The following is a 19,950-nucleotide window of genomic DNA, read 5'->3' as shown; positions in this document are numbered from 1 at the left end:
AGACCCATGTTGGACTTCTAACCTATAGAAGCATAAGACAATACATGAGTGTTTTAGGCCCAGTGTGGTGGCTCATGCTTGTAGTCTCTTTGGAGAGAGAGAGACAGGAGGACACTTTGGAAGGCTGAGGCAGGAACATCACTTGAAGCCAGAAGTTCAAGACCAGCCTGGGCAACATAGTGATATCATCTCTACAAAAAAATTTAAAAATTAGCCAGGTATGGTGGTGCAGGCTGTTGTCCCAGCTCCTTGGGAGGCTGAGGCAGGAGGATCTTTTGAACCCAGGAGGTCCAGGCTGCAAGGAGCTATGATCGTGTCACTGCTCTACAACCTGGGCAGCAGAGCAAGACCCTGTCTCCAAAAAAAAAAAAAAAAAAAGTTTGTTTCAAGCCACTAGTGTGGTGATTTGTTAAAGCAGCACCAAGAAACAAACACAGCAGCAACCATGTGGTCCCAGGGGCTGTCTGGCCTCATATCTGACCTCATCTCTTTTGCCTAGTTCATCATGTATCCATGACTCACCCAAAATTCTCCCCCTTCAGTGAGTGGTTCCAGCTGGTGCCTGGCCTGCGTCTCTTGGATGCCTTGAGGCTTCACTCCGTCTCCTGTTGCCCACCACCTCGTCCCTGGGCCACCTGATACCCCAGCCCAACAGCTAAGGTGTGGATGGACAGTAGGGGGCTGGCTTCTCTCACTGGTCAGGGGTAAGTGTGCCCAGGGGAGTGTAAGGGGGCTGCAGCAGGTACCAGACTGGGGGGAGAGCAGGGAGAAGACCCCCTCATCTGGGGTATCATCAGCATACCTCCTAAGACCTCAGTCCACTGTGTTTGAGCAGCTCTTCCTTTTTAAAAATTATGGTAACATATATATAACATGAAATTGGCCATTTAACTCTTTTTAAGTCCATGGTTCAGTAGTATCATGTACACTCACATGGTTGTGCAGCCATCACCACCCTCCATCTCCAGAACACTTCATCTTGCAAAACTGAAACTCTACACCCGTTAAACAATAACTCCGGCTTCCTTCTGCCCCAGGCAAGCACCAGTCTACTTTCTATCTCCACAGATTTGACTATTCTAGGTACCTCATATAAATGGAATCGTGCAGTGTTTATATTTTTGTGACTGGCTTACTTCGCTTAACATAATGTCCTCAAGGGCCATCCATGTTGTAGCGTGTGTCAGAATTTCCTCCTTTTGTAAGGCTGAATAATATTCCATTGTATATATCTTGCACATTTCATGTATCCATTTATCTGTTGATGGACACTTGGGTTACTTCCACCTTTTGGCTATTGTAAACAATACTACTATGAACATGTGTAGGAATATTTCTTCAATATCCTACTTCTGATTCTTGGGGGTATATACCCAGAAGTGGAGTTGCTGGATCATACGGTAACTCTATGTTTAATTTTTTGAAGAACCGCCAGGTTGCTTTACATAGCGGCTGCACCATTTTACATTCCCACCAACCCATTTTAACCATTTTCAAGTTATGCGGTTCAGTGTCATTAAGTATTCACACCGTCCTGTAACCATCACCACCATCCATCTCTGTAGGAGCTCTTTGAATTACAGAGAACTAACTCTCTGGATATGAGGAACGTTACTGGAGGAAGTGAGCAGAAATGGGCCCTCCCCACAAAGGTTTATGCTGAGCAACTGAATTTATGCTGGAAATCCCAAGAAAATCCAGGCCTTTAGTTGGATTTGCTGCCTGTTTTTGAGCTGTGGGCATGTTTTCAAATGCAGTTTTCATTTTATGCTGCAACTGAGTATCTGATAGTGAAATGTTTCCACGGAGAGAGCCTGCCCATGGGGAGGAGGAAAAGGAGGCTGCTCTAATGAATAGATAAGCTTGATTTGCGTCTGGTGACATCCTTAGCATTTAATTTCAGCAATTAAAGTAGGCAAGTCTCCTTTGTTTTCTTTTTCCTTGCAAAAACAATAAAACATTACAGAATGTTTGCTAAATAAAAACAAAATCCTAGTCATCATATTACCTTAGTGAAGCCACCACCACCATTTGTAATGCTAATCTGTGCAAGGCATGAACCAAACATGCTATTCACCTTATTTTGTTTAAGCCACACTGCTACTCTATGAGGCAAGGGCCTGGTTCTCCCCGATGATTGCACGCTCTCAGCGCATGCATTTGGTCCATCTTCCTCCACATGCCTGTCTTCTACACAATTGCCCTCATGATGTTCACACTTTGTTTTCCCAAGTGATGTAAACATTCTTGTTGTATTCTTGTTTTCAATTCTTACCATGTGTTGACTTACTCTGTTCTTAGGAGCAAGACTAGTCTCTATGATCACAAATACAGCAGATTATAGACCATGTTTAAGAGGTTTTCGCCATCTGCAAACCTTCCCTGGAGTGGCCTGGGCTCTACCCACATTGCTATGTCAAATAATGTCATTTTCTAAATGGCTGAGTCCTGTGTGATGTGCTGGCATTGAGTAAGGGGCAGACTCCTGAGCCCGACTGCCTGGGTTTGAATCCAGCTTTTACAAGTTTGACCTCATGCAAGTTACTTTTTACTGGTCTGTGCCTCAGTTTTCCCATCCATGAAATGGGGATGATTATAATACCCGCCTCACAGGGTTATTGTTTGGATTAAGTGGCATAATATAAAGAGCATAGAACACTTCTGGGTACATAATAACATTGTTATTATTGTTGTCACTGTTACTTGATCCTGCTATTATTTAGTCTCTGCTGTGAGCTCCCTGCCCAATCTTGCTCTGTCCTCCCATCCTCAGTTTCTTCATCTATAAAGTACAGTGTTGAACCATGTGATCTGTGTCAGAGTCCTTCTTGTTAAACTTTCGGTCATCACCTTGTTCCTTTTATCTTCCCCACTGCAGCTGGAGGGATGTAGGTGGGACTGCAGGGAGGACTGCCGGAACACTCATGACACACACGCGTGACTTGGAGGTTTCTAGGAATATATGGAGGAGAGAAGAACTCAACCCAGATTGCAGAAGGCAGAGGCAGGGGATGAACTTGCCACTGGGAGAGGGCAAGGGAGTTGGGGTAGGAGAGGCTCCCCATGTCCTCACCCCCCAGATTTTAGAGCTGAAAAGTGCTAGGAAGGGTTTCCTCCCCCTAACCCTCCCCACTCTGGTCCAAACCTTCCCTCTGGGCCCCAGTCCCCCAGATGGTCTTAAAGGGAAGAAAAGAGGAAAATCCGTATCCAATCTGCTCTATTCAGAGCAATGGGAAGGCATCTGCATCTCAATCTTATCTTTGTGCTGAGTTGGGCTAAGCTTGGCCCCCCAAGTGGTGAGTGATGGGTGGGTGGGAAGATGCCTTCATCGCCCCCACGCAGAAGCCAGCTGCGGGGCCACCATATTCGTGGCCCTGGGCAGGGGCAGGAGAGGGCTGCCTCCACAATGCCTTTCCCCCCCTGCCAAACTGCAGACAGTACACATTCTTCCCTGCTCTTGGTTTCCCCTCTATTTCCTCTTCTTTTATTTTCCTTCTCTTTTTCTCCCCCTTTCCCAGGCAGGCAGCCAAGTGGAGACTTTGAATGGAGGCAAGGATGGAGGGGACTCAGGAAAGAGGACCGGCCTGAATCCCCTTCCCCAAAGATCCTCATGTACTGAGCTGGAGGTGGGGAGTAAAGGAAGCATCGCCTTCCTTCCCACCCACCCTGGCCCCTGGCTGTCAGGCCTGGGCTGGGGGAAGCTGCCAGGTGGCTGTCATCACGCTGGGCTCGGGGCTCCAGACTCTGCCCTGTCCATCTGGAACCTCTAGAATTTCTCCAGAGCCATTCAGGACCCGGAAAACCTGCCTCCCACAGCCCAAACTCACAGGAGGCTGGTGTGCAGCAGGAAGTCAGCTGAATAATTTATAGCCAGAAAGCACTCTCCCTAGTAAGGAAGCCAACTCAGAAAACCAAATTAAACTGGGAGGGCCGCTTGGAGAGCGTGTGGAGCCAGGGCTGTGGAATGCAACGATAGGGCTGGGGCCAGTTTGTCTTCCAGGGAGGATGGTGAGTGTAGCGGCCTAGGGTGTGGGCTTGTGCAGCAGACAGTCTTGGATTCAAATCCCAGCTTCACTGGCAGTGGCAGGGGGACCTTGGGCAGGTGCCTCAGCTTCAAGAATGATGCTTATGTGGGCACCTCTTGGCCTTCTTGCAAAGCTGCTGTGAGATCCTGCAGGGGAAAGAGCGTACTTAGCACAGTGCCTAGCATGCTGTCAATATGCTCCAGGCACTTGTACTCAAGCCCTCATCTTTTAGGGTTGTAAATTGTCTTTTTCTTCCTGAGGACACCCTTTCATGGTTTTTTTCACTAAAAAGAAAAGAGGTCTGAGGTTACCCTGGAGAGGACCTCCTTGTCGGCCGCAGTATGAGTGGCCGTGCTGCTCCTGCCTGGGTGCAGCTCTGTGGGCCACACGACTTCCAACCTGGTCCCTCATTCTCCCTGCTTCTGTCTGGAGCCAAGCACCGCAGTTGGATTGGGGAATTCTCCACAAGGGTGCAAATGGGCCTGAGATCTAGCTGCATTCTGGGTGCAAGACCAGCTTCCCAATGTCTACAGTTGCCCTGCTGATAAACGGCCTGCTCTAATTCACCTGTCCCCTTGCTCACTGCCACCAAACTTCCCAAAGCATGCACCGACCCGACCACATCTTTGTACTGTCCCAAACTAGCCACAAGTCCTCTTCAGCAGACGGAGACCTCCTGAATCTTTAGGTTTGTGCTCAAGTCTCACTGTGATTTGGCCTCGGTCCTCCTTTCCAGACTCAACTCCCTCTCTGCCTCCCTCCACCAGCTTCTCCAGATTGTCCAAGGATAGGCCAGGGCCAAGTGTTTCCCCTGCTGTGCCCTCTGGAATGCTCTTCGCCCCTGGTGGCTGGGGAAGCTCCACCCTTGTTCTCTTCAAGAGAGTCCCGCTTTCTACACGAGGCCTCTTAGCCGCCCTCCTGACTGCAGCCCGTCAGCCACTTTCCCAGGGCGTCTTTTCCCTTTTAGGGTATTGCCTGCTGCTCTACCCATGCATCCATCTTGCTGGACCCTGCAGGAGGGCCGGGCCCGATGCATCCTCCTGCTGAATGGAATGATCCCAGTGTGGCAACTCAGCTGCTACCCACCCCAGAGTGGTCTGGGTAGTCCCCTCTCTGAAAATGGGGGAGGGTTCAGTTGTGCAGGGGGCGCCTGTTAGGAGGCCAGTTTGGGCTCTGTGGGGAATTCAGCTCTCATACTCACTCTCTTCGCCTCTGTCTCCGTCGTCCTTTGCCCCTGAGCAGAGGGCACGGGTCGCTCTGTAGCTGTGGGCCTCCTGATTGCTCTGGCCTTGGCTCCTGCCTCCACTTCTCTGCGCTCCTTCACTGTCACTCGCCAATTTCACCCCCTCCGCCTGTTTCAGCAAACCCTCTTCCTAATCTCTGTGCTGGGAAAATGAGCCCAGAAGAAGTCCCATACAAGGCGGGGAGGCCTCAGGGGGCATGTGCGTGGGCGTGCATTCTCTCACACACATACACGTGCATTCACACGCCTCCAGGCACCATTAGAGTGACCCCAAACCCAGGACCCACAGGGAACTGGGACAGCAGCGGGAGAGAAGGCAAGAGAAACTCTGGCCAAAGATTTGGGAAAATGCTTTCTTCGCTGCTGAAGATTTCCCAAAATAGCAGGAGTCAGCTGGTGCTGCATCTCCCCTCTCCCACTCCTAGAGCACTCTGCCCCAGCTCCAGTGCCAAGCAGGCCTGAGGCAGGGCAAGACACGGGCCTTCTGTGCCCCTTTCCCCATCCAGACCCTGGGCCACGGGTCGCTGTCTCTGCTCACTGGAGACATGTCTCCTCTCCTCTTTTAGACTGTAAGCTCCTTGAAGGCAAGGACCATGCTTTTGTCTTGTGAACCTCCCTCCTCCCCACTTTCTCATCTATACAGGACCCAGCACATAGCAGGTGTTCAGTAAATGCTCAGTGAAGTATTGTATAAATGAATGAACAGATACTTAGGTAACTAGTGGAATATGTTTTACATATTACTAGTAAACTAAAATATGAATTGGATTTCATAAAGAGCCTCCTCGGTACCAGACTTAGTTCTGGGTGTATCAAAGCATTCTCTCTAAGCAAGAAGCTATTAACCTTATTTCACAGGTGATGAAACCAAGGTTTGCAACCAGGTAGGGCAGCCTCCCAAGCTCAGGGCTTTCTATGATACTATACAACCCTCAGGATAATTGGATTGGCTATGCACTGCTGGTGGGAACTTCTGGAACTATTTTAACATCAAATCAGACAGACGTGTTAGAAATAGAAGTTTCTGTTTGTCTTGAGAGTATTTGGTTGTATGTATGAGAAACCAAAGTGTATGGGATATGAATTATATTTAGTTAATATAATCGAGATGTGAAAAGCAAGGACTTAAACTAGTTAGGAGTGTATTATTTGCTCATAATAATAATAATAGCACTTATACAATGCCTACTTTGTGGCAGATGCTGTTCTAGGCCTGTTAGAAAAAAATAACTTATTTCATCTCCACAACAGCTGTGAGCTGGGTGTTATTATTCTCCCCATTTTGCAGAGAAGGAAACAAGAGACACAGCAAGCATAGGAAAGGAGTCTGGAGGTAGACAGAACGGAGTTGGTTCCATCTTCAACGTCCCAGGTTCCACCTACCTCAGCATATGGCTAAAGGTCACGTCCTTTGTTTTTTTAGAGACAGGGTCTAAAAAAAAAAAAAAAGAAAAAGAAGAAGAGAAGATGACTACTCAGGTAGGCTCAACACCTGTAATCCCAGCACTTTAGGAGGTCAAGGTGATAGGATAGCTTGAGTCCAGAAGTTTGAGACCAGCCAGAGCAACATGGTGGACTCTGTTTCTACAAAAAAATAAAAAATTTAAAAAATTTAAAAAATTGCCAGGCCTGGTGGTATGTGCCTGTAGTCCCAGCTACTCTGGAGGCTGAGGAGGGAGGATCGCTTGAGCCTGGGAGGTTGAGGCTGCAGTGAGCTGTGATCATTCCACTGCACTCCAGCCTAGCTGGCAAAGTGAGACCCTGTCTCCAAAAAAAAAAAAAAAAAAAAATGACCACCACATAGGGTCCATATTTATCTGTCCCAGTTTCCTCTACAAAGACTGACCTGACCTGCTTTGCCATCCTTAGCATATGGCTAAAGGTCACTTACCAGCTGCAGATGGCTACTGTGGCACCATTCCTCCTATCTGCCGACCACTCTGGAAAAAGGGAAGCTCTCTTAGAACACATCCCTCTAAGCCCCACTGACAACCTCCTCATGCATCTCATGGGCCACCTCTGCCTGAAAGACTAGGGAAAGTTTTGAGCAGGGCGGGTTGCCTCCTGCTGTCATGAAGCCGAGGCTCCTTTAGAAAGGAGGAAGGCAAGGACAGACTTAGGAGGCAACGCCTGTCGGCAACTCCTAGTCTGATATAACTCCAATGGGATTAAGTAAAAACGGGAAATTTTATTACAAGGATCTGGGAGTGGGGGTGGCTCATGGAAGCAGAATATATTTAAACCTCAGGAAAGGGCTGGAATTGGGAACTGGAAAGCTGTCAGCACGCCTCTGTCTCCTGTCACTTGTCTTTGCCTTCAGATTGTCCTCAGCTCACATGGCAGGTAGCAGATAACCACCCCACGGTGGGCACAGAGGCTCATGCCTATAATCCCAGCATTTTGGGAGGCTGAGGGATTACTTGAGGCCAGCAGCTTGAGGTTACAGTGAGCTATGGTCATGCCTACTGCATTCCACCCTGGTTGGAAGCAGAGTGATATCCCGTCTCATTAAAAAAACAAAAAACAAAAAACAAAACAAACAAACAAAAAACAGAATATGACCAGGGTCCACATTTACATATTCCAGTTTCCTCTACAAAGACTGACTTGACCTTGGGGGTTCACACACCCACATTGCTGTGGGAGAGACCTGATTTGTTTGTTCTGATCACTTGACCATCCTGGTACAAGTAGCTGTGGCTGGGATGGGGACCCCATGGTACATATGAGGCTGCTGGGGCCTACCCCTTTGACCACAAATGGAGGGGAGATGATTGCCATAGATGGGTAATTCTTGGGAGTTGGGAAGTCACCTCCCAAGTCTAGAACTCGCCTCGAAAAGTCAGACCCCGAACATTTCCAGTGATATGGGAACCGACCACTCTTCTTTTTTCAGTATGATACCCGTAGTTGTGCTGAAATTTGCAAAGCTGCAGGCATAGACTCCTTGCTCTTGCCTCACCTGGAGGGAAGGTAACTGAGTAGAGGAGATCCCAGATCTAGGCTTTGCTCCATCCCTTCCCCACCCTTCGTGTCCTGTCCTTCCCTTCTCTCCTGAAACAGCAGACAGACGTGCTGTGCTGGGCCCCAGGTGGACACAGTAATATTAATCTGCAATTACTGATTCAAAAGGGACTTGGAGGACATATTTACATAAGAATGGAACTTCTGCTGCAGAACTTAGGTACCTTAAGTCCTAGGGTTCAGGGTAGGAGAAGGGGCCCAGGATATGCTTCTAATTCCGGCCCCTGGAGCTTGGGATCTGGCCACATAGAGGGCCAGGCCTGGGGCTCTGAAGCTGGTGGTCAGACCTGGGGCGGGGAGGCAGAGAGGCCTGGGAAGGGAGCACAGGTCAGCGGGAGGGTGGGAAATAGTGAGGGGAGAGGAGGGCAATTGTCCTGGCACCTTGGATATTCTTAGGGGCTGACAGGAGAAAAGCCCCAGCTAAGGGCTAAAAAGCTGCTATTTGCATATGCATTGAGTATCCCTAATGAGGTGTTCTATCAGTCAGGGTCCCCCCAGGAAACAGATGACATACTCACTTGGGGTAATGTGAGGGCAGTTTAATAAAGGAACTGTTTACAAAGGTGTTGGAAGGGGGTTTGGGAACCACATGGGATAACTCCCTGTGCAGTACCCAGGGGCTGGTAAGCAAGGAGGCGGCACCACCCCTAGTTCTGAAGGGAGGACAGAGGGCGCGATTTCCTTCTGAAGCCTGGAAGCAGGGGAGCTCTGGTCTGTCGAGGGATGCAGCTGCGCTCACTCTACTGCCTTCTCCTCCCTCTGTTGGCCAAACCCAAGCAGGGCCTCCTTGGATGCAGTTCTCCCACATTCGTCCACCTCCCAGGCACAGAGCAGGGAGGAGGTGCAGGCAGAGGGCATCCAGCATAAGTGTCAGAGGGCAAAAGGAAATGCTCCAGTCCCTGTTCCTCTCTCCCCAGAGCATCAGAATAACTCATGCTAGTTGATCACTCTGTCTGCCAGGTACTGCTCTAGGCCTTTTAAAGGTAATAACCCGTTTCATCCTCACAACTGCTAAAGAAGTTGATATTGTTATTATCATCCCCAGTTTGGAGAAACTAAGGCAGAGAGAGTGTTTTTCCCAGAGTCACACAGCTAGCAAGGAGGAGGGCCAGGACTGGGCCTCAGGTTGTCTTGCTCCAGAGATTTGGCCTTGCCCTTTGAATCCCTCTTCCCCAGTCCTGCGGCCTTGTTTGAGGGGCCAGGGGTCAATGTCAGGAAAATTGGTGGGCTCCAAGGATGGGCAGCAGAGCCAAACCCCATGCCACAAGACGGACCCAGGCTAGCACTTAGGAAAAACTCCACGTGAGTGACAGTGTGAAAAATCACTTCAGGGAGTGGGTTTGGACCAAATCTCCCTCCCAGAGGGTCTCTGCTAAGAGGAATGGTCAGGCTCTTCTGGGGAGGAGTAAAGTATGAATGAGTTTGAGCCTGAGGATAAGGGGATCAAAAAGGTGCTGTGGGTCCTAATTCCCTATGGGGTGCAGACCAGGGAGGGAGTAGGGGGAGAAGGGGCCAGTTGGGTGCACTGGCTTCATCCTGTTATTTCCTTGGAGGCGTACAACCATTCAGTGATGGGTATTATTCCATTTCACACACATGTGAGGAAACTTAGGCAGGAAAAAAGTAATCCTACTGTGATTTTCCAGACCTGGAGTAAGGTAGTGGCAGTAGGAAGGGAAGAGCGAGGAAGGGTTGGGGCAAACGTCTTAGAGCAGGAAGGAGCCCCAGCCCTCTAGTCCTCCAGCTTCCACCCTGGGAGCTGCTCATCAGAATCACCTGGGAATTCCATACCTGCCAGTCCAGGACTCTGCTCCCTCAGGGGGATGATTCTAATTCACCCCAGCTCCTGGTCGGAGATCCCCAATCTAGTTCAACCTTTCATTTCATTGCTGAAGAAAGTGACACCAAGGAGTTCACTCTGGGTTAGAGACCTTTGAGAGACATAGGGTCAGTGGGGCTTGGTGACATGTTGGATGCACTAGGGAAGGAGAGAGGAGGTGGAAGGGACTCAGATGCGACAAGTCAGACAAATGTTAGGGTTTTCCAGGAGTTTTAGTGAACCCAAACTAGTTTTTTTTAAAGTTTCTTAAATCTAAAAACTTTATTGAGTGGCCAATATGATTACCTGGTCACAAATGAAAATAATATAAAAAGGTATTTACTGAGAAGCCTTGATTCTCATTTTGCTACTTAAAGATAACCTACTAAAATTAGTTTTGATTTATTTTTCTAATGTATATCAATGCTATTATAAATATATATAAATACATATGTTCTTATTTTTACCCTCTTATTTTCACAAAAGGTACCATGCTATTAAGCTGTTCTGCACCTTGCTTTTTTCACTTTTTTGATATGGATATTTTTCCATATCAAAGCCTAGAGGAAGCCTGGGCAGCAGAACAAGACGACCCCTCCACTTACAACAGAGCATGCCCCTCTAGCCATGCATGATGGTGCATGCCTGTGGTCCCAACCACTAGGGAGGCTGAGCTGGGAGGATCGCTTGAGCCCAGGAGCTCAAGACTGCAGTGAGCCATGATAGTGCCACTGCATTCCAACCCGGGTGACAGAGCAAGACTCTGTCTTTCTAAAAATTAAGTAAAATAAAGAGAGAAAATCTTCATAGTTTTTAACAGCTGCATAATATTCCATTGTGAAGATATACCCTAGTTTATTTGAGCAATCTCCTGTTTCTGAATATTTGGTTGTTTCCTGCCTTTCTGTTCTTTCAAAGAATGTCACAATGAAGAATCTCGTATGTAAGTCACTTTGCATGTGTGCAGGTGCCTCTGTGGTCTGTTTTTGCCCTCAACTATCTGTGAAGAGGCAGGTTTGATTTTTCAATTTACAATCTGTCACAGATGGATACTTACATAAAATTCAATAAAAGTGAATTACTAGAGAAATGAATTGAAATAAAACATGCAACATACAAGCCTGAATATTTTGTTATTAGATTCAATATACATAAAATTACTCTGTCAAATTATTTTAAAGATTTTTAAACACTGACTCTCAGATCTCTGCATTTCTGTGACCGTGGAGTTGTTTCAGTGTGTGAATCGACACTGGTTTGTGGAACACACTCCAAGGAGGACGAGTGTAGACACAAAGAATTAGGTTGCTAGGTTGAGGGGTAAATACATGGGTAGTTTTGCCAGATATTGCCAGGATCACCCCACAGGGATTTGCCATCTTGCACACCCCAACCCCCACAGCAGTATATGGTAGTGGCCCTCTCCCCACTGCTTCACCAAAAGACTGCAGCATCTAACTTGGATTTTTGCTAAACTGATAGATGAGAAGTGGTATCTCAGTCTATGTTTTAACTGGTGTTGCTCTTATTATGAGTGAGGATAATTGTCATTCATATTTTAAGCTCCTGTTTATATTTATATTCTTTGCCTATTTTTCTACTGGATTGTTAGTCTTTTCCTTCCTGATTCCTAGAAGTTCTATAATCGCTGCATGAATTCATCTTGCTCGCTGTCCAGAAAAGCTGATGCATTGAGAACAGCGAGTTTTTGCAATAGAGAAAGAACTTAATAGATGCAAAGCCAGCTAAGCAGAAGGACAGGAGTTTATCATTATTCAAAGCAGCCTCCCCCAAAATTCAGAGGGTAAGGCTTTTAAAGGATAGTTTGGGAAGCAGTGGGGCTAGGGAGTGGAGAGCACTGATTGGTTAAGTCGTGGATGAAATCATAGGGAGTTGAAGCATGTCGTCTTGTGCTGAGTTCAGTTCCTGGGTAGGGGGGCCACAAGGTCAGATGAACCAGTTTATCAGTCTGGATGGCACCAGCAGATCCAATAGAATACAGGGTCTCAAAAAATACCTAGAACACCAATCTCAGGTTTTACAATAATGTTATCTATAGGAGCAATTATTAATCTTGTGACATGTGGCTGAATGACTCCTGAGCCATATTGTCTTATCCTGTGGCTAAATTGTTAGTATTACAAAGGAGGTGTGATCCCCAAGCAAGGAGGGGGTTTGCTTTGGGAAGGGGCTGTAATCTCTGCTTCAAAGTTAAACTGTAAACTAAATTCCTTCCACAGTTAGCTTGGCCTAGGCCTAGGAATGAGCAAGGGCAACTTGCAGGCTAGAAGCAAGATGGAGTCTGTTAGGTCAGATTTCCTGCACTGTCATACTTTTTGCAAAGGCAGTTTCAGTTCTTTATATATTAGTAATATTAGTCTGTTGTTTGTGATATGAATTGCAAATATTTCTTTCTAGTTTGTCATTTTCCTTATGATTTTGATGGATTTTTTAAAAAATTTTTTATTTATTTATTTTAATTTTTTTTTTTAATTTTTATTTTTAGTAGAGAAGGGGTTTCCCCATGTTGGTCAAGCTGATCTTGAACTCCTGACCTCAGGTGATCCGCCCTGCTCAGCCTCCCAAAGTGCTGGGATTACAGGCATGAGCCACTGCGCCCGGCCTGATTGATGTTGTTTTGGGGGAGAGGAGGGGGAAGTGCAGGTGTTTGCGATTTTAATGTAGTCAAATGTATCAATCTTTTCTTTGATGGCTTCTGGATTTTGAGCCATGGTTTCTCATGCCAAGGTATAAAGGATCCTGCCTGCATTTTCTTCTAGTATTTTTATGATTTTTATCCTTAACATTGAAATCTTTTGTCTATTTGAATTTTTTCCTAGTATATAAAGTATGAGTTACGGATCCAGATTTATCTTTATACAAACAACTACCCATGGCCTCAGCTCCATTATTAAAATCCCTAAGATACTACCTTTATCATTAAAACTAGTTTTAAACCATTTGGAATCATAAATAGAAAAGGCACTGTAATTTGTCAGTTTTGTAGAGAATGCTATTACAGGGGAAATTAGCTTTCAGGGAATGATCTATATCTTTGCATTTACTAGAGCAGAGCAAACTCTGAGTAACATAAATACAATAGAAATTTATTTTTCAAATCCGGTGGGGGCACTGATAACCACAAGGAAATGGAGGGAAGTGGGCCCAGATGGAGGGAGCCCTTGGTGAGACTTAGTGTTTACTTTACAGGTCTTCTCCCCTGTCTGCCTCCCGGAGCTAGGACTGCAGAGGGGCCCACCATGGTGCTTGCAGGCCCCCTGGCTGTCTCGCTGTTGCTGCCCAGCCTCACACTGCTGCTGTCCCACCTCTCCAACTCCCAGGATGTCCCCAGTGAGCCCAGCAGTGAGCAGCAGCTGTGCGCCCTGAGCGAGCACCCCACCGTGGCCTTTGAAGGTAAGAGCTGCTTCCTACTTGGCCCTGTCTTGCAATGGCCGTGTCCTGAAGGACTTAGGTCAGGCCTTGGCAGGATGTTTCTGGCTGTTGAATGTCCTGGGGATGTTCATTAACTGCTGGGTCCCGGGGTCCTGAGACTCTTCCTCTGGTGCTGGATGTTTTAAGAAGGATGGGGAACAATGGGCTGGAGGGGTCTAATTTTTGTCTCTTGGTAATTTATTCAGGCCCTTCATGCATGCCAACCTGGGGGAAGGGGAGTCTTTTGCTAGAAAAGGAAGTTGTGGATGCCCTGGGTGGAGGTGGCCAGGGGTCTCAGCATGACTCACGCATTAGGAGGTACCTGGAGATCTCTGGAAAGCTTCCTTCTGCTCTAAGGGGCTGCAGCGATCCCTCTCTTTAGGGTCTTGGGAAACCTCAGTGCAAGGGCCCTGGTGACTCATAATGCCTTCTGTTTGTCAAGGGAGGGTATGAGAATGTGCTATTAAAGTGTTTCCCAAACTGTGATCTGTAAATCACTGGACATATTCCAAGGGGTCTGTAAATTCTTGATAAGAGTTTCTAAAATTAGTATATACATTCTAATACTTGCTAAAAAACAAAACACAAATACCAGAGCATCCCAGACATTCTCTCACGACCTGTTACCCAGTTTGGGTGGGTCCTGGTTGTGTTACAGTCACATTAGTACTTCATGAACCACCACCTACTTGGCAGCTCACACTGGGATCTGCAGATGTAGTCTCAGGGGTCCCAGGCTCTTAAGTTTGATCGACACTGGCTGGTTTCCTCCTCATAGTAACCCTGTTGGGGAGGCAGTGCAAGGAGATCGTCACTGCCTTTTACAGATGGGAAGCCTAGGCGTGGCGGGCCAGAGAGGCTTGTCAGAGCCAGTCCTCAGTGCTGGGCTCCTGACTCCACGTGCAGTGCTCTGTCCACTGCCCACTGCAGAGCGATCAGGTGCTCTACCCTCCGGTGGCCCATACGGGAGGACATGCAGAGCCCCATCCTGCAGGAGTGGGCGGGGCAAGATGGAACCCGATTGGAAAAATCAACCAGTGAGGCCCAGGATTTGAGGGGTGGGAGAGGCAGTATGTATGAGAGTCTGGGGGTGTTGAGGAAGGGTGGGATTCCCAGCTGTGGGCTGGTTCCTCTCAGGGAGGAAGGTTTCCAGCTGTCTTCTCGGTGCTGTCTTGTTTGAGCTGGGATCCAAGGCTTTGAAGGCTTAAGTGGATTAAAGTAAATTAACAATGTCCTAAGCCTGCAAAACGCGTGCACACCCTCAGACTTCTGATGGCTCCTGGAGTGCTGGTGGCTGTCCCTGAAGAGGACAGAGGGAGACAGAAGGAGTGGATTCTTAGGGCTACCCTCCTCACATTGGGGCCCCTGTGGCAGCTCCTAATGAAACATTTCCTCCCAGGGGCTTTGTTGGGGGCACTGTTGGCCTGGCTGAGTCTGGGGGCAGGGATATGGAAGGAGAGCCGGGGAATCCCTGTCTCCCGACCAGGCAGGTCTCCATCTGTGCAAATTAGATTGGGGGGAGGAAGTCAGGGAGGTGGGAGATATCTTCCTTGTGTGCCTGGGGTCCTTGAAACCATTTTTGATCCTCAGGTATGAATTGAATGAATCTGACTTCTCACCCTACCCTCCTACAGAATGAAGGAATGCCCTCCTCCCCTTCCGCATTCTGACAGCTTTGAGTTTTCCTATCCATTTACTGAATTTGTATTGGGCCCTGCTTTGTGCCGGCTACAGAAGGGGATGCTGTGGGGCCTTGGAGGTGAACAAAAGTTTTCTTTGCGTACCTAATGATCTTGTATTGTTGGTTAAAAGTCACTGCCTTTGGTCCCTCAGCCCAGCTGGTACTGGTTCTGGTCTTGGACCAGGACTGGTTCTCTTGTGTTCCTACATCCCTTAGCACAGCTGAGCACACAGTAGGGACTCAGTTCACACTGGGCAAAGGACTGTGCTCTGGAATGCTGTGCTCAGAAGTTGCCCTAATCAAGGACAGCACCAACCCCAGCCTCCAAGCCCCCTAAGATGTTACACTTCCTTTCTGACCAATCTGTAGGCTGCCAGCTTGTAACTGTGAGTTTCCCTCTCCCCTGACACCTGACTGAGCCTGTGCATAACCCCTAAACACCCTAGAGGAGCTGCCAGTCGCCGAATCTGACTGCTGTTTTTCTGTCGTGTAAGGTTAAATTTTCTCCTGTGGGTTTCTCTTGGGGGGGCCAAGCTATGTTTCTCTTCAGCCTGCATATTCTCTCATTTGCCAGTGTTACCGTTCCAGGCAGCAGGAGAAGCCAGCCTGGACTTAACACTGGCGGTGGTTAATCCACAAGGTGGGTAATTGAATTGACTATAATTAAAATCACAGGCGCGTCATGGAGAATGTCATTTTTCTCTTAAAGTCACCATCCAAAGCCTTTGCCATACATGGAGCTCAGAACGTGCTTGGTGTTTTAAAGACAGCCTTCCCTCTGGTCCCCTTGGCCTGTTTAATACAAGCAGTCTGGTTCCCTTCCCAAGGCTCCCCCAGGATCCCTGTGCTATGCCCGGCCCCTTCTGTCCCCACTTCCCCCATCCCCCTTGCCCGTGTTGGTCGGGGCTATGGGAGAGGGACTGAAACTGGAAGAGGCCACCACCCTCCATACCTCCACTCCCACCTCCCCATTTTTATCCCAGCTTCTACCCTGTTTCCTCTTCTTTTCCCCTCCTCCCCAAGAAAGGGTCTAAGTGAAGACTGAGCTGGGAAGTCCCCAGAAGGAGTATCCACTGCAGACCCAATATGCCACCTCCTCCCTCATTCAGCTGCCTATATCGGGAATACCCTTGTTGAAAGGGAAGGAGGGAATTAAGGTGTAATCTGTTTGCTGCTGTTAGGGAGCACCCAGTCTCACAGGGACAGGGAAGACCCCACCCTACACACACAGAAAATATTTGACCACATTCAGAGTAACAATAACATACAATGTGAATGGAATGAAAAGGATAGAGAGAATGTGGAACAAAATAAGATCAGGGTGGAGAGGCTGTAATCCAGGAAGGCTTCCTGGAAGAGGAGGACCCTTGGTTTCATTTCTAAGGTAATATAATATTTATCCAGGATTTCTGAGAGGTCAGCTAAAAACCTAACCCACCAGACTCCAGATCCACTTCTTATCCTATATTGCCCAAAGACCATCGTGACTACATGACAATTCTTGCCAACCTATAATCACCTGCTGGGGGCAAAGGCAGGCCCAAGGGGTTTGCTTCATTTTGCTGCAGAATTTCTTTCTTCTTCTTTTTTTAATCATGCCTATCACAGTTTTCTGAAAAACATCCAATTCGCAAAACCTTCAGTTCTCCAGGGAGCGATTAAGTGTTTGCCTGTCGTGCAGAAATGAAGGGCTGCTTTTACTCTGTAGTGGAGGGATAATGAGCAATGATTTATTTCCCTTGGATTACACACACAGTCTCTCTCCCTCCCCAACCTCTCTCCCCGCGCCCCCCTCCCGCCACCCGGCCGGCCGGCCGTTGTGTGAGTCAGTTGCTAAGGCGCTATGGGGAGAAAGCACAGTGCCTCCCATTACCCCGGAATCTTTACCACCATCGGCATGAAAGTCCCTCTGCTCCATGGCTCTCTCCTTACTGGTGCCAATTCCCACCCATCCATGGGTCATGCACAGGCTGAGGGAGAGCTATCAGGAGGCTGTGAACCAAGAAGGGAGAAGTGTGTCTCCAGCAGGAGGGAAACAGAGAGAGTCAGCTGGCACTTTCTAAGCAGGCCCTCCCAGACCACTCCCCATCCGCCCAGAGGCTGTGAGGTCTCCTCTCTGCCCACCCAATCCCTTTGAAAGGCCTTGGTTGGGAACAACCTTCTTTAGAGGCAGGGTGGACACTGACCACCCAATCTCTGCACCTCCCACCTCTGCAGAATCTTGTCTGAAAATCCAATTCCCCTCATACAAGGAGGGATTGAGGATTATTCATATATTCGTTCAAACACTGCTAGGTGCTGAACTGAGACTGGAGATCTAGGAAGCAAAGTCTTTCTTGGCCCCCAGGGCAAACTACCAGGCTAGACACACAGTGTGGCAGTAAAGTAGAAAACTACGGGAGCTCTTAACCCTGGCTTGAAGCAGTCAGGGAAGGCTTCTTGGAGGAGGTAGGGATGGGGGTGAACAGGAATTGTTCCATCGAGGGAGAACAGAAGCACAAAGGTTTGCAGGCTCTTGTGGGATGGACTTGGGGAAGTATGAAGTGTTTGTTTAGTGTGGCTGGGGTGGAGAGTTTAGGGAATGTAAAAGGTGAAGCATCATTCTTTCAGGGGATCAGTAAATAATCACTGTGCCAGGCACTGGACTTGGGAGGACAGGGGACCAGAACCTAAGGGCCTTCGCAAGGGTTGGACTTTTCCTGGGGGTGGTTGGGAGCTGTGGACGGATTCTGGGCTGGGGAGTGACATGACCACATTTGCATTTGAGAACAAGCGCTCGGGTTGCTTTGTGGGAAATTGACTAAAGGGGCAGGCGTGGAAACCAGGCTGGTTAGGAGGCTGTTGGCACTGCTCCAGACAAGAGCTAGTGGTGGCTTGGATGGGGGTGGGATACAGTGGGAAAACAGTGGAAGGATTTCAGAGGCAGTTTAGAGGTAGAACAGGCAGGATTTGCCAGTGTATACTCATGTGGCTAGTGAGGGTCTGGGGGAAGTCAAGGGTGAGTATAGGTATCCCTTCATGCCTCTGCAGGGACGGTAATGCCCTCCTCTGAGATAAGGAATGTGGCAGAACAGTGACTACAACACCCATTCCCAAGTCCCTGGGGCCACAGAGGTGGGCAGGTGACACCAGATCTCCTGGGTGGCACTGCCCCACTTCCCCCCCGATTTTCACCCTTCTGTTCTGTGGTCTGCTGCGGTGCAGTTGGGAGCCCCTGGCCCAGCAGTAACCACAGTGTTGCCTCTCCCTCCACCAGATCTGCAGCCATGGGTCTCTAACTTCACCTACCCTGGAGCCCGGGATTTCTCCCAGCTCGCCTTGGACCCCTCCAGGAACCAGCTCATTGTGGGAGCCAGGTAACAAGGGGCAGAGGGGTGGGGGCCGGAAGTGCAGGGGCTTGGAGCTGGGTGGAGGCAATAGTATTCAGGATGAACTCACCTGGGCAGACCCATGTGCTGGGCCCCGTCCTCTCTGCTGGGCCCTCTCCGTGTGGATGTCTGTCCCCCACAGAAGGAAGCGTGTTTTGGCTGGGTGGGGTGGGGGTGACTCTTGACTTCACAATCTCAGCCAGCTGCAGGCCTCTGTGGTTGACAGTTAGTGAGGGCAGGGATGCCTGCTGACCACCTCTTGCCCGGTCCCTGCCTGGTCCCTGCTCGGCTGCCAGAATGGCTTTCTGGGCCAGTTCCCTGGGAGCTCCATGCAGAGAAGGTGCCCAGGAGCCCCCTGCCGGCCAGCCGGTGGCCTGCACCTGGGACGGCTGGGTAGGGGTAGAACCTTTCCCGAAGGACCTCACCTGCCTGTGGCCTGACTTCTTAGTCCGCTGTTCAGATCCAATATCCAACAGACAGTACTCTCCAGGGGAACCTGCGGAGGCTTTCTGGGTGGACTAGGAGGAGCTCATTCCTCGTGAAACCACAGACCACTGGCTCTGGTAGGGAGGGGGCTTAGAGAGGGCCGATTCCAGAGGGTCTCAGGGTGCAGTCCCTGGCCCAGCAGCACCTGAGAATGTGTTGGAAATGCAGATTCTTGGGTCTTTCTCAGACCTCTTGAGTCAGAAACTCTGGGAAGAAGCAACCTGTGTTTTAGCAACCCTTCCAGGTGGCCTGATCACACTCAAGTTTGAGAATCTCTGGTGTCATCCAACTGTCCTCATTTAAAGCAGGCGGTAGCAGAGGCCCTGAGAGGGGAAGGTGACCTTCCCAGCATCACATAGCATGATGGCAACAGGGTGTGGGGACTACAGCCAGGTCTCCTTAACCCAGGCCTAGAGTTGCTCTGCAGGTCTATCTGTGTCATCACCTGGGACTGCACTATTTTTCAGCTCTGCAGCCCAGAAGTTCTGACTCAGTGGGTGTGGGGTTGGGGAGAGGGTGGCCACTGGGTTGGGCACTTCTAGGCCACGCTGTAGCTGACCATCCTTGCCCTGGAGCTTTCCTTAGTGTCTCCACCCCTTCATTTGCTGTATGAAAATGAGGCAAGTCAGGAACAGAGCTCTGGATTAGGTGTGGATGAGCTGGGTTCCTGTCCCGGGGGATCTTGACCTTGGAGCCTCAGTAAAGTAACCTCATCTGTAAAGTCTGGGTTACTGTCTCTGTGCCACCAATCTCACAGGGCTGCTGTGAAGCTGGGCCTGAAAGCATTTTTCTTTTAATTTTTTAATTTTTAAATTAACTATTTTGTCTTATGGTAGGACATTCAAAAGGTACAAAGGAGTATATGGTGAAAA

General features: G+C 48.8%; 1 protein-coding gene across 1 annotated transcript in view; it reads left to right on the top strand.

The window, feature by feature from the left end:
- Positions 1-550: 550 nt before the first annotated feature.
- SEMA5B (semaphorin 5B) overlaps positions 551-19,950 on the top strand; it is a 53,019-nt gene continuing 33,619 nt past the window's right edge. Inside the window, 3 exon segments of the mRNA XM_031663045.1 lie at positions 551-704; positions 13,322-13,525; positions 18,481-18,580. Coding sequence (XP_031518905.1) covers positions 581-704; positions 13,322-13,525; positions 18,481-18,580 — 428 coding nt within the window. The 5' untranslated portion in view covers positions 551-580.

The sequence above is a fragment of the Papio anubis genome, chromosome 2 (assembly GCF_008728515.1).
Source record: "Papio anubis isolate 15944 chromosome 2, Panubis1.0, whole genome shotgun sequence".
Lineage (NCBI taxonomy): Eukaryota > Metazoa > Chordata > Mammalia > Primates > Cercopithecidae > Papio > Papio anubis.
The sequence above is the reverse complement of the archived record's forward strand: the minus strand, read 5'-3'. Positions and strand labels throughout refer to the sequence as shown.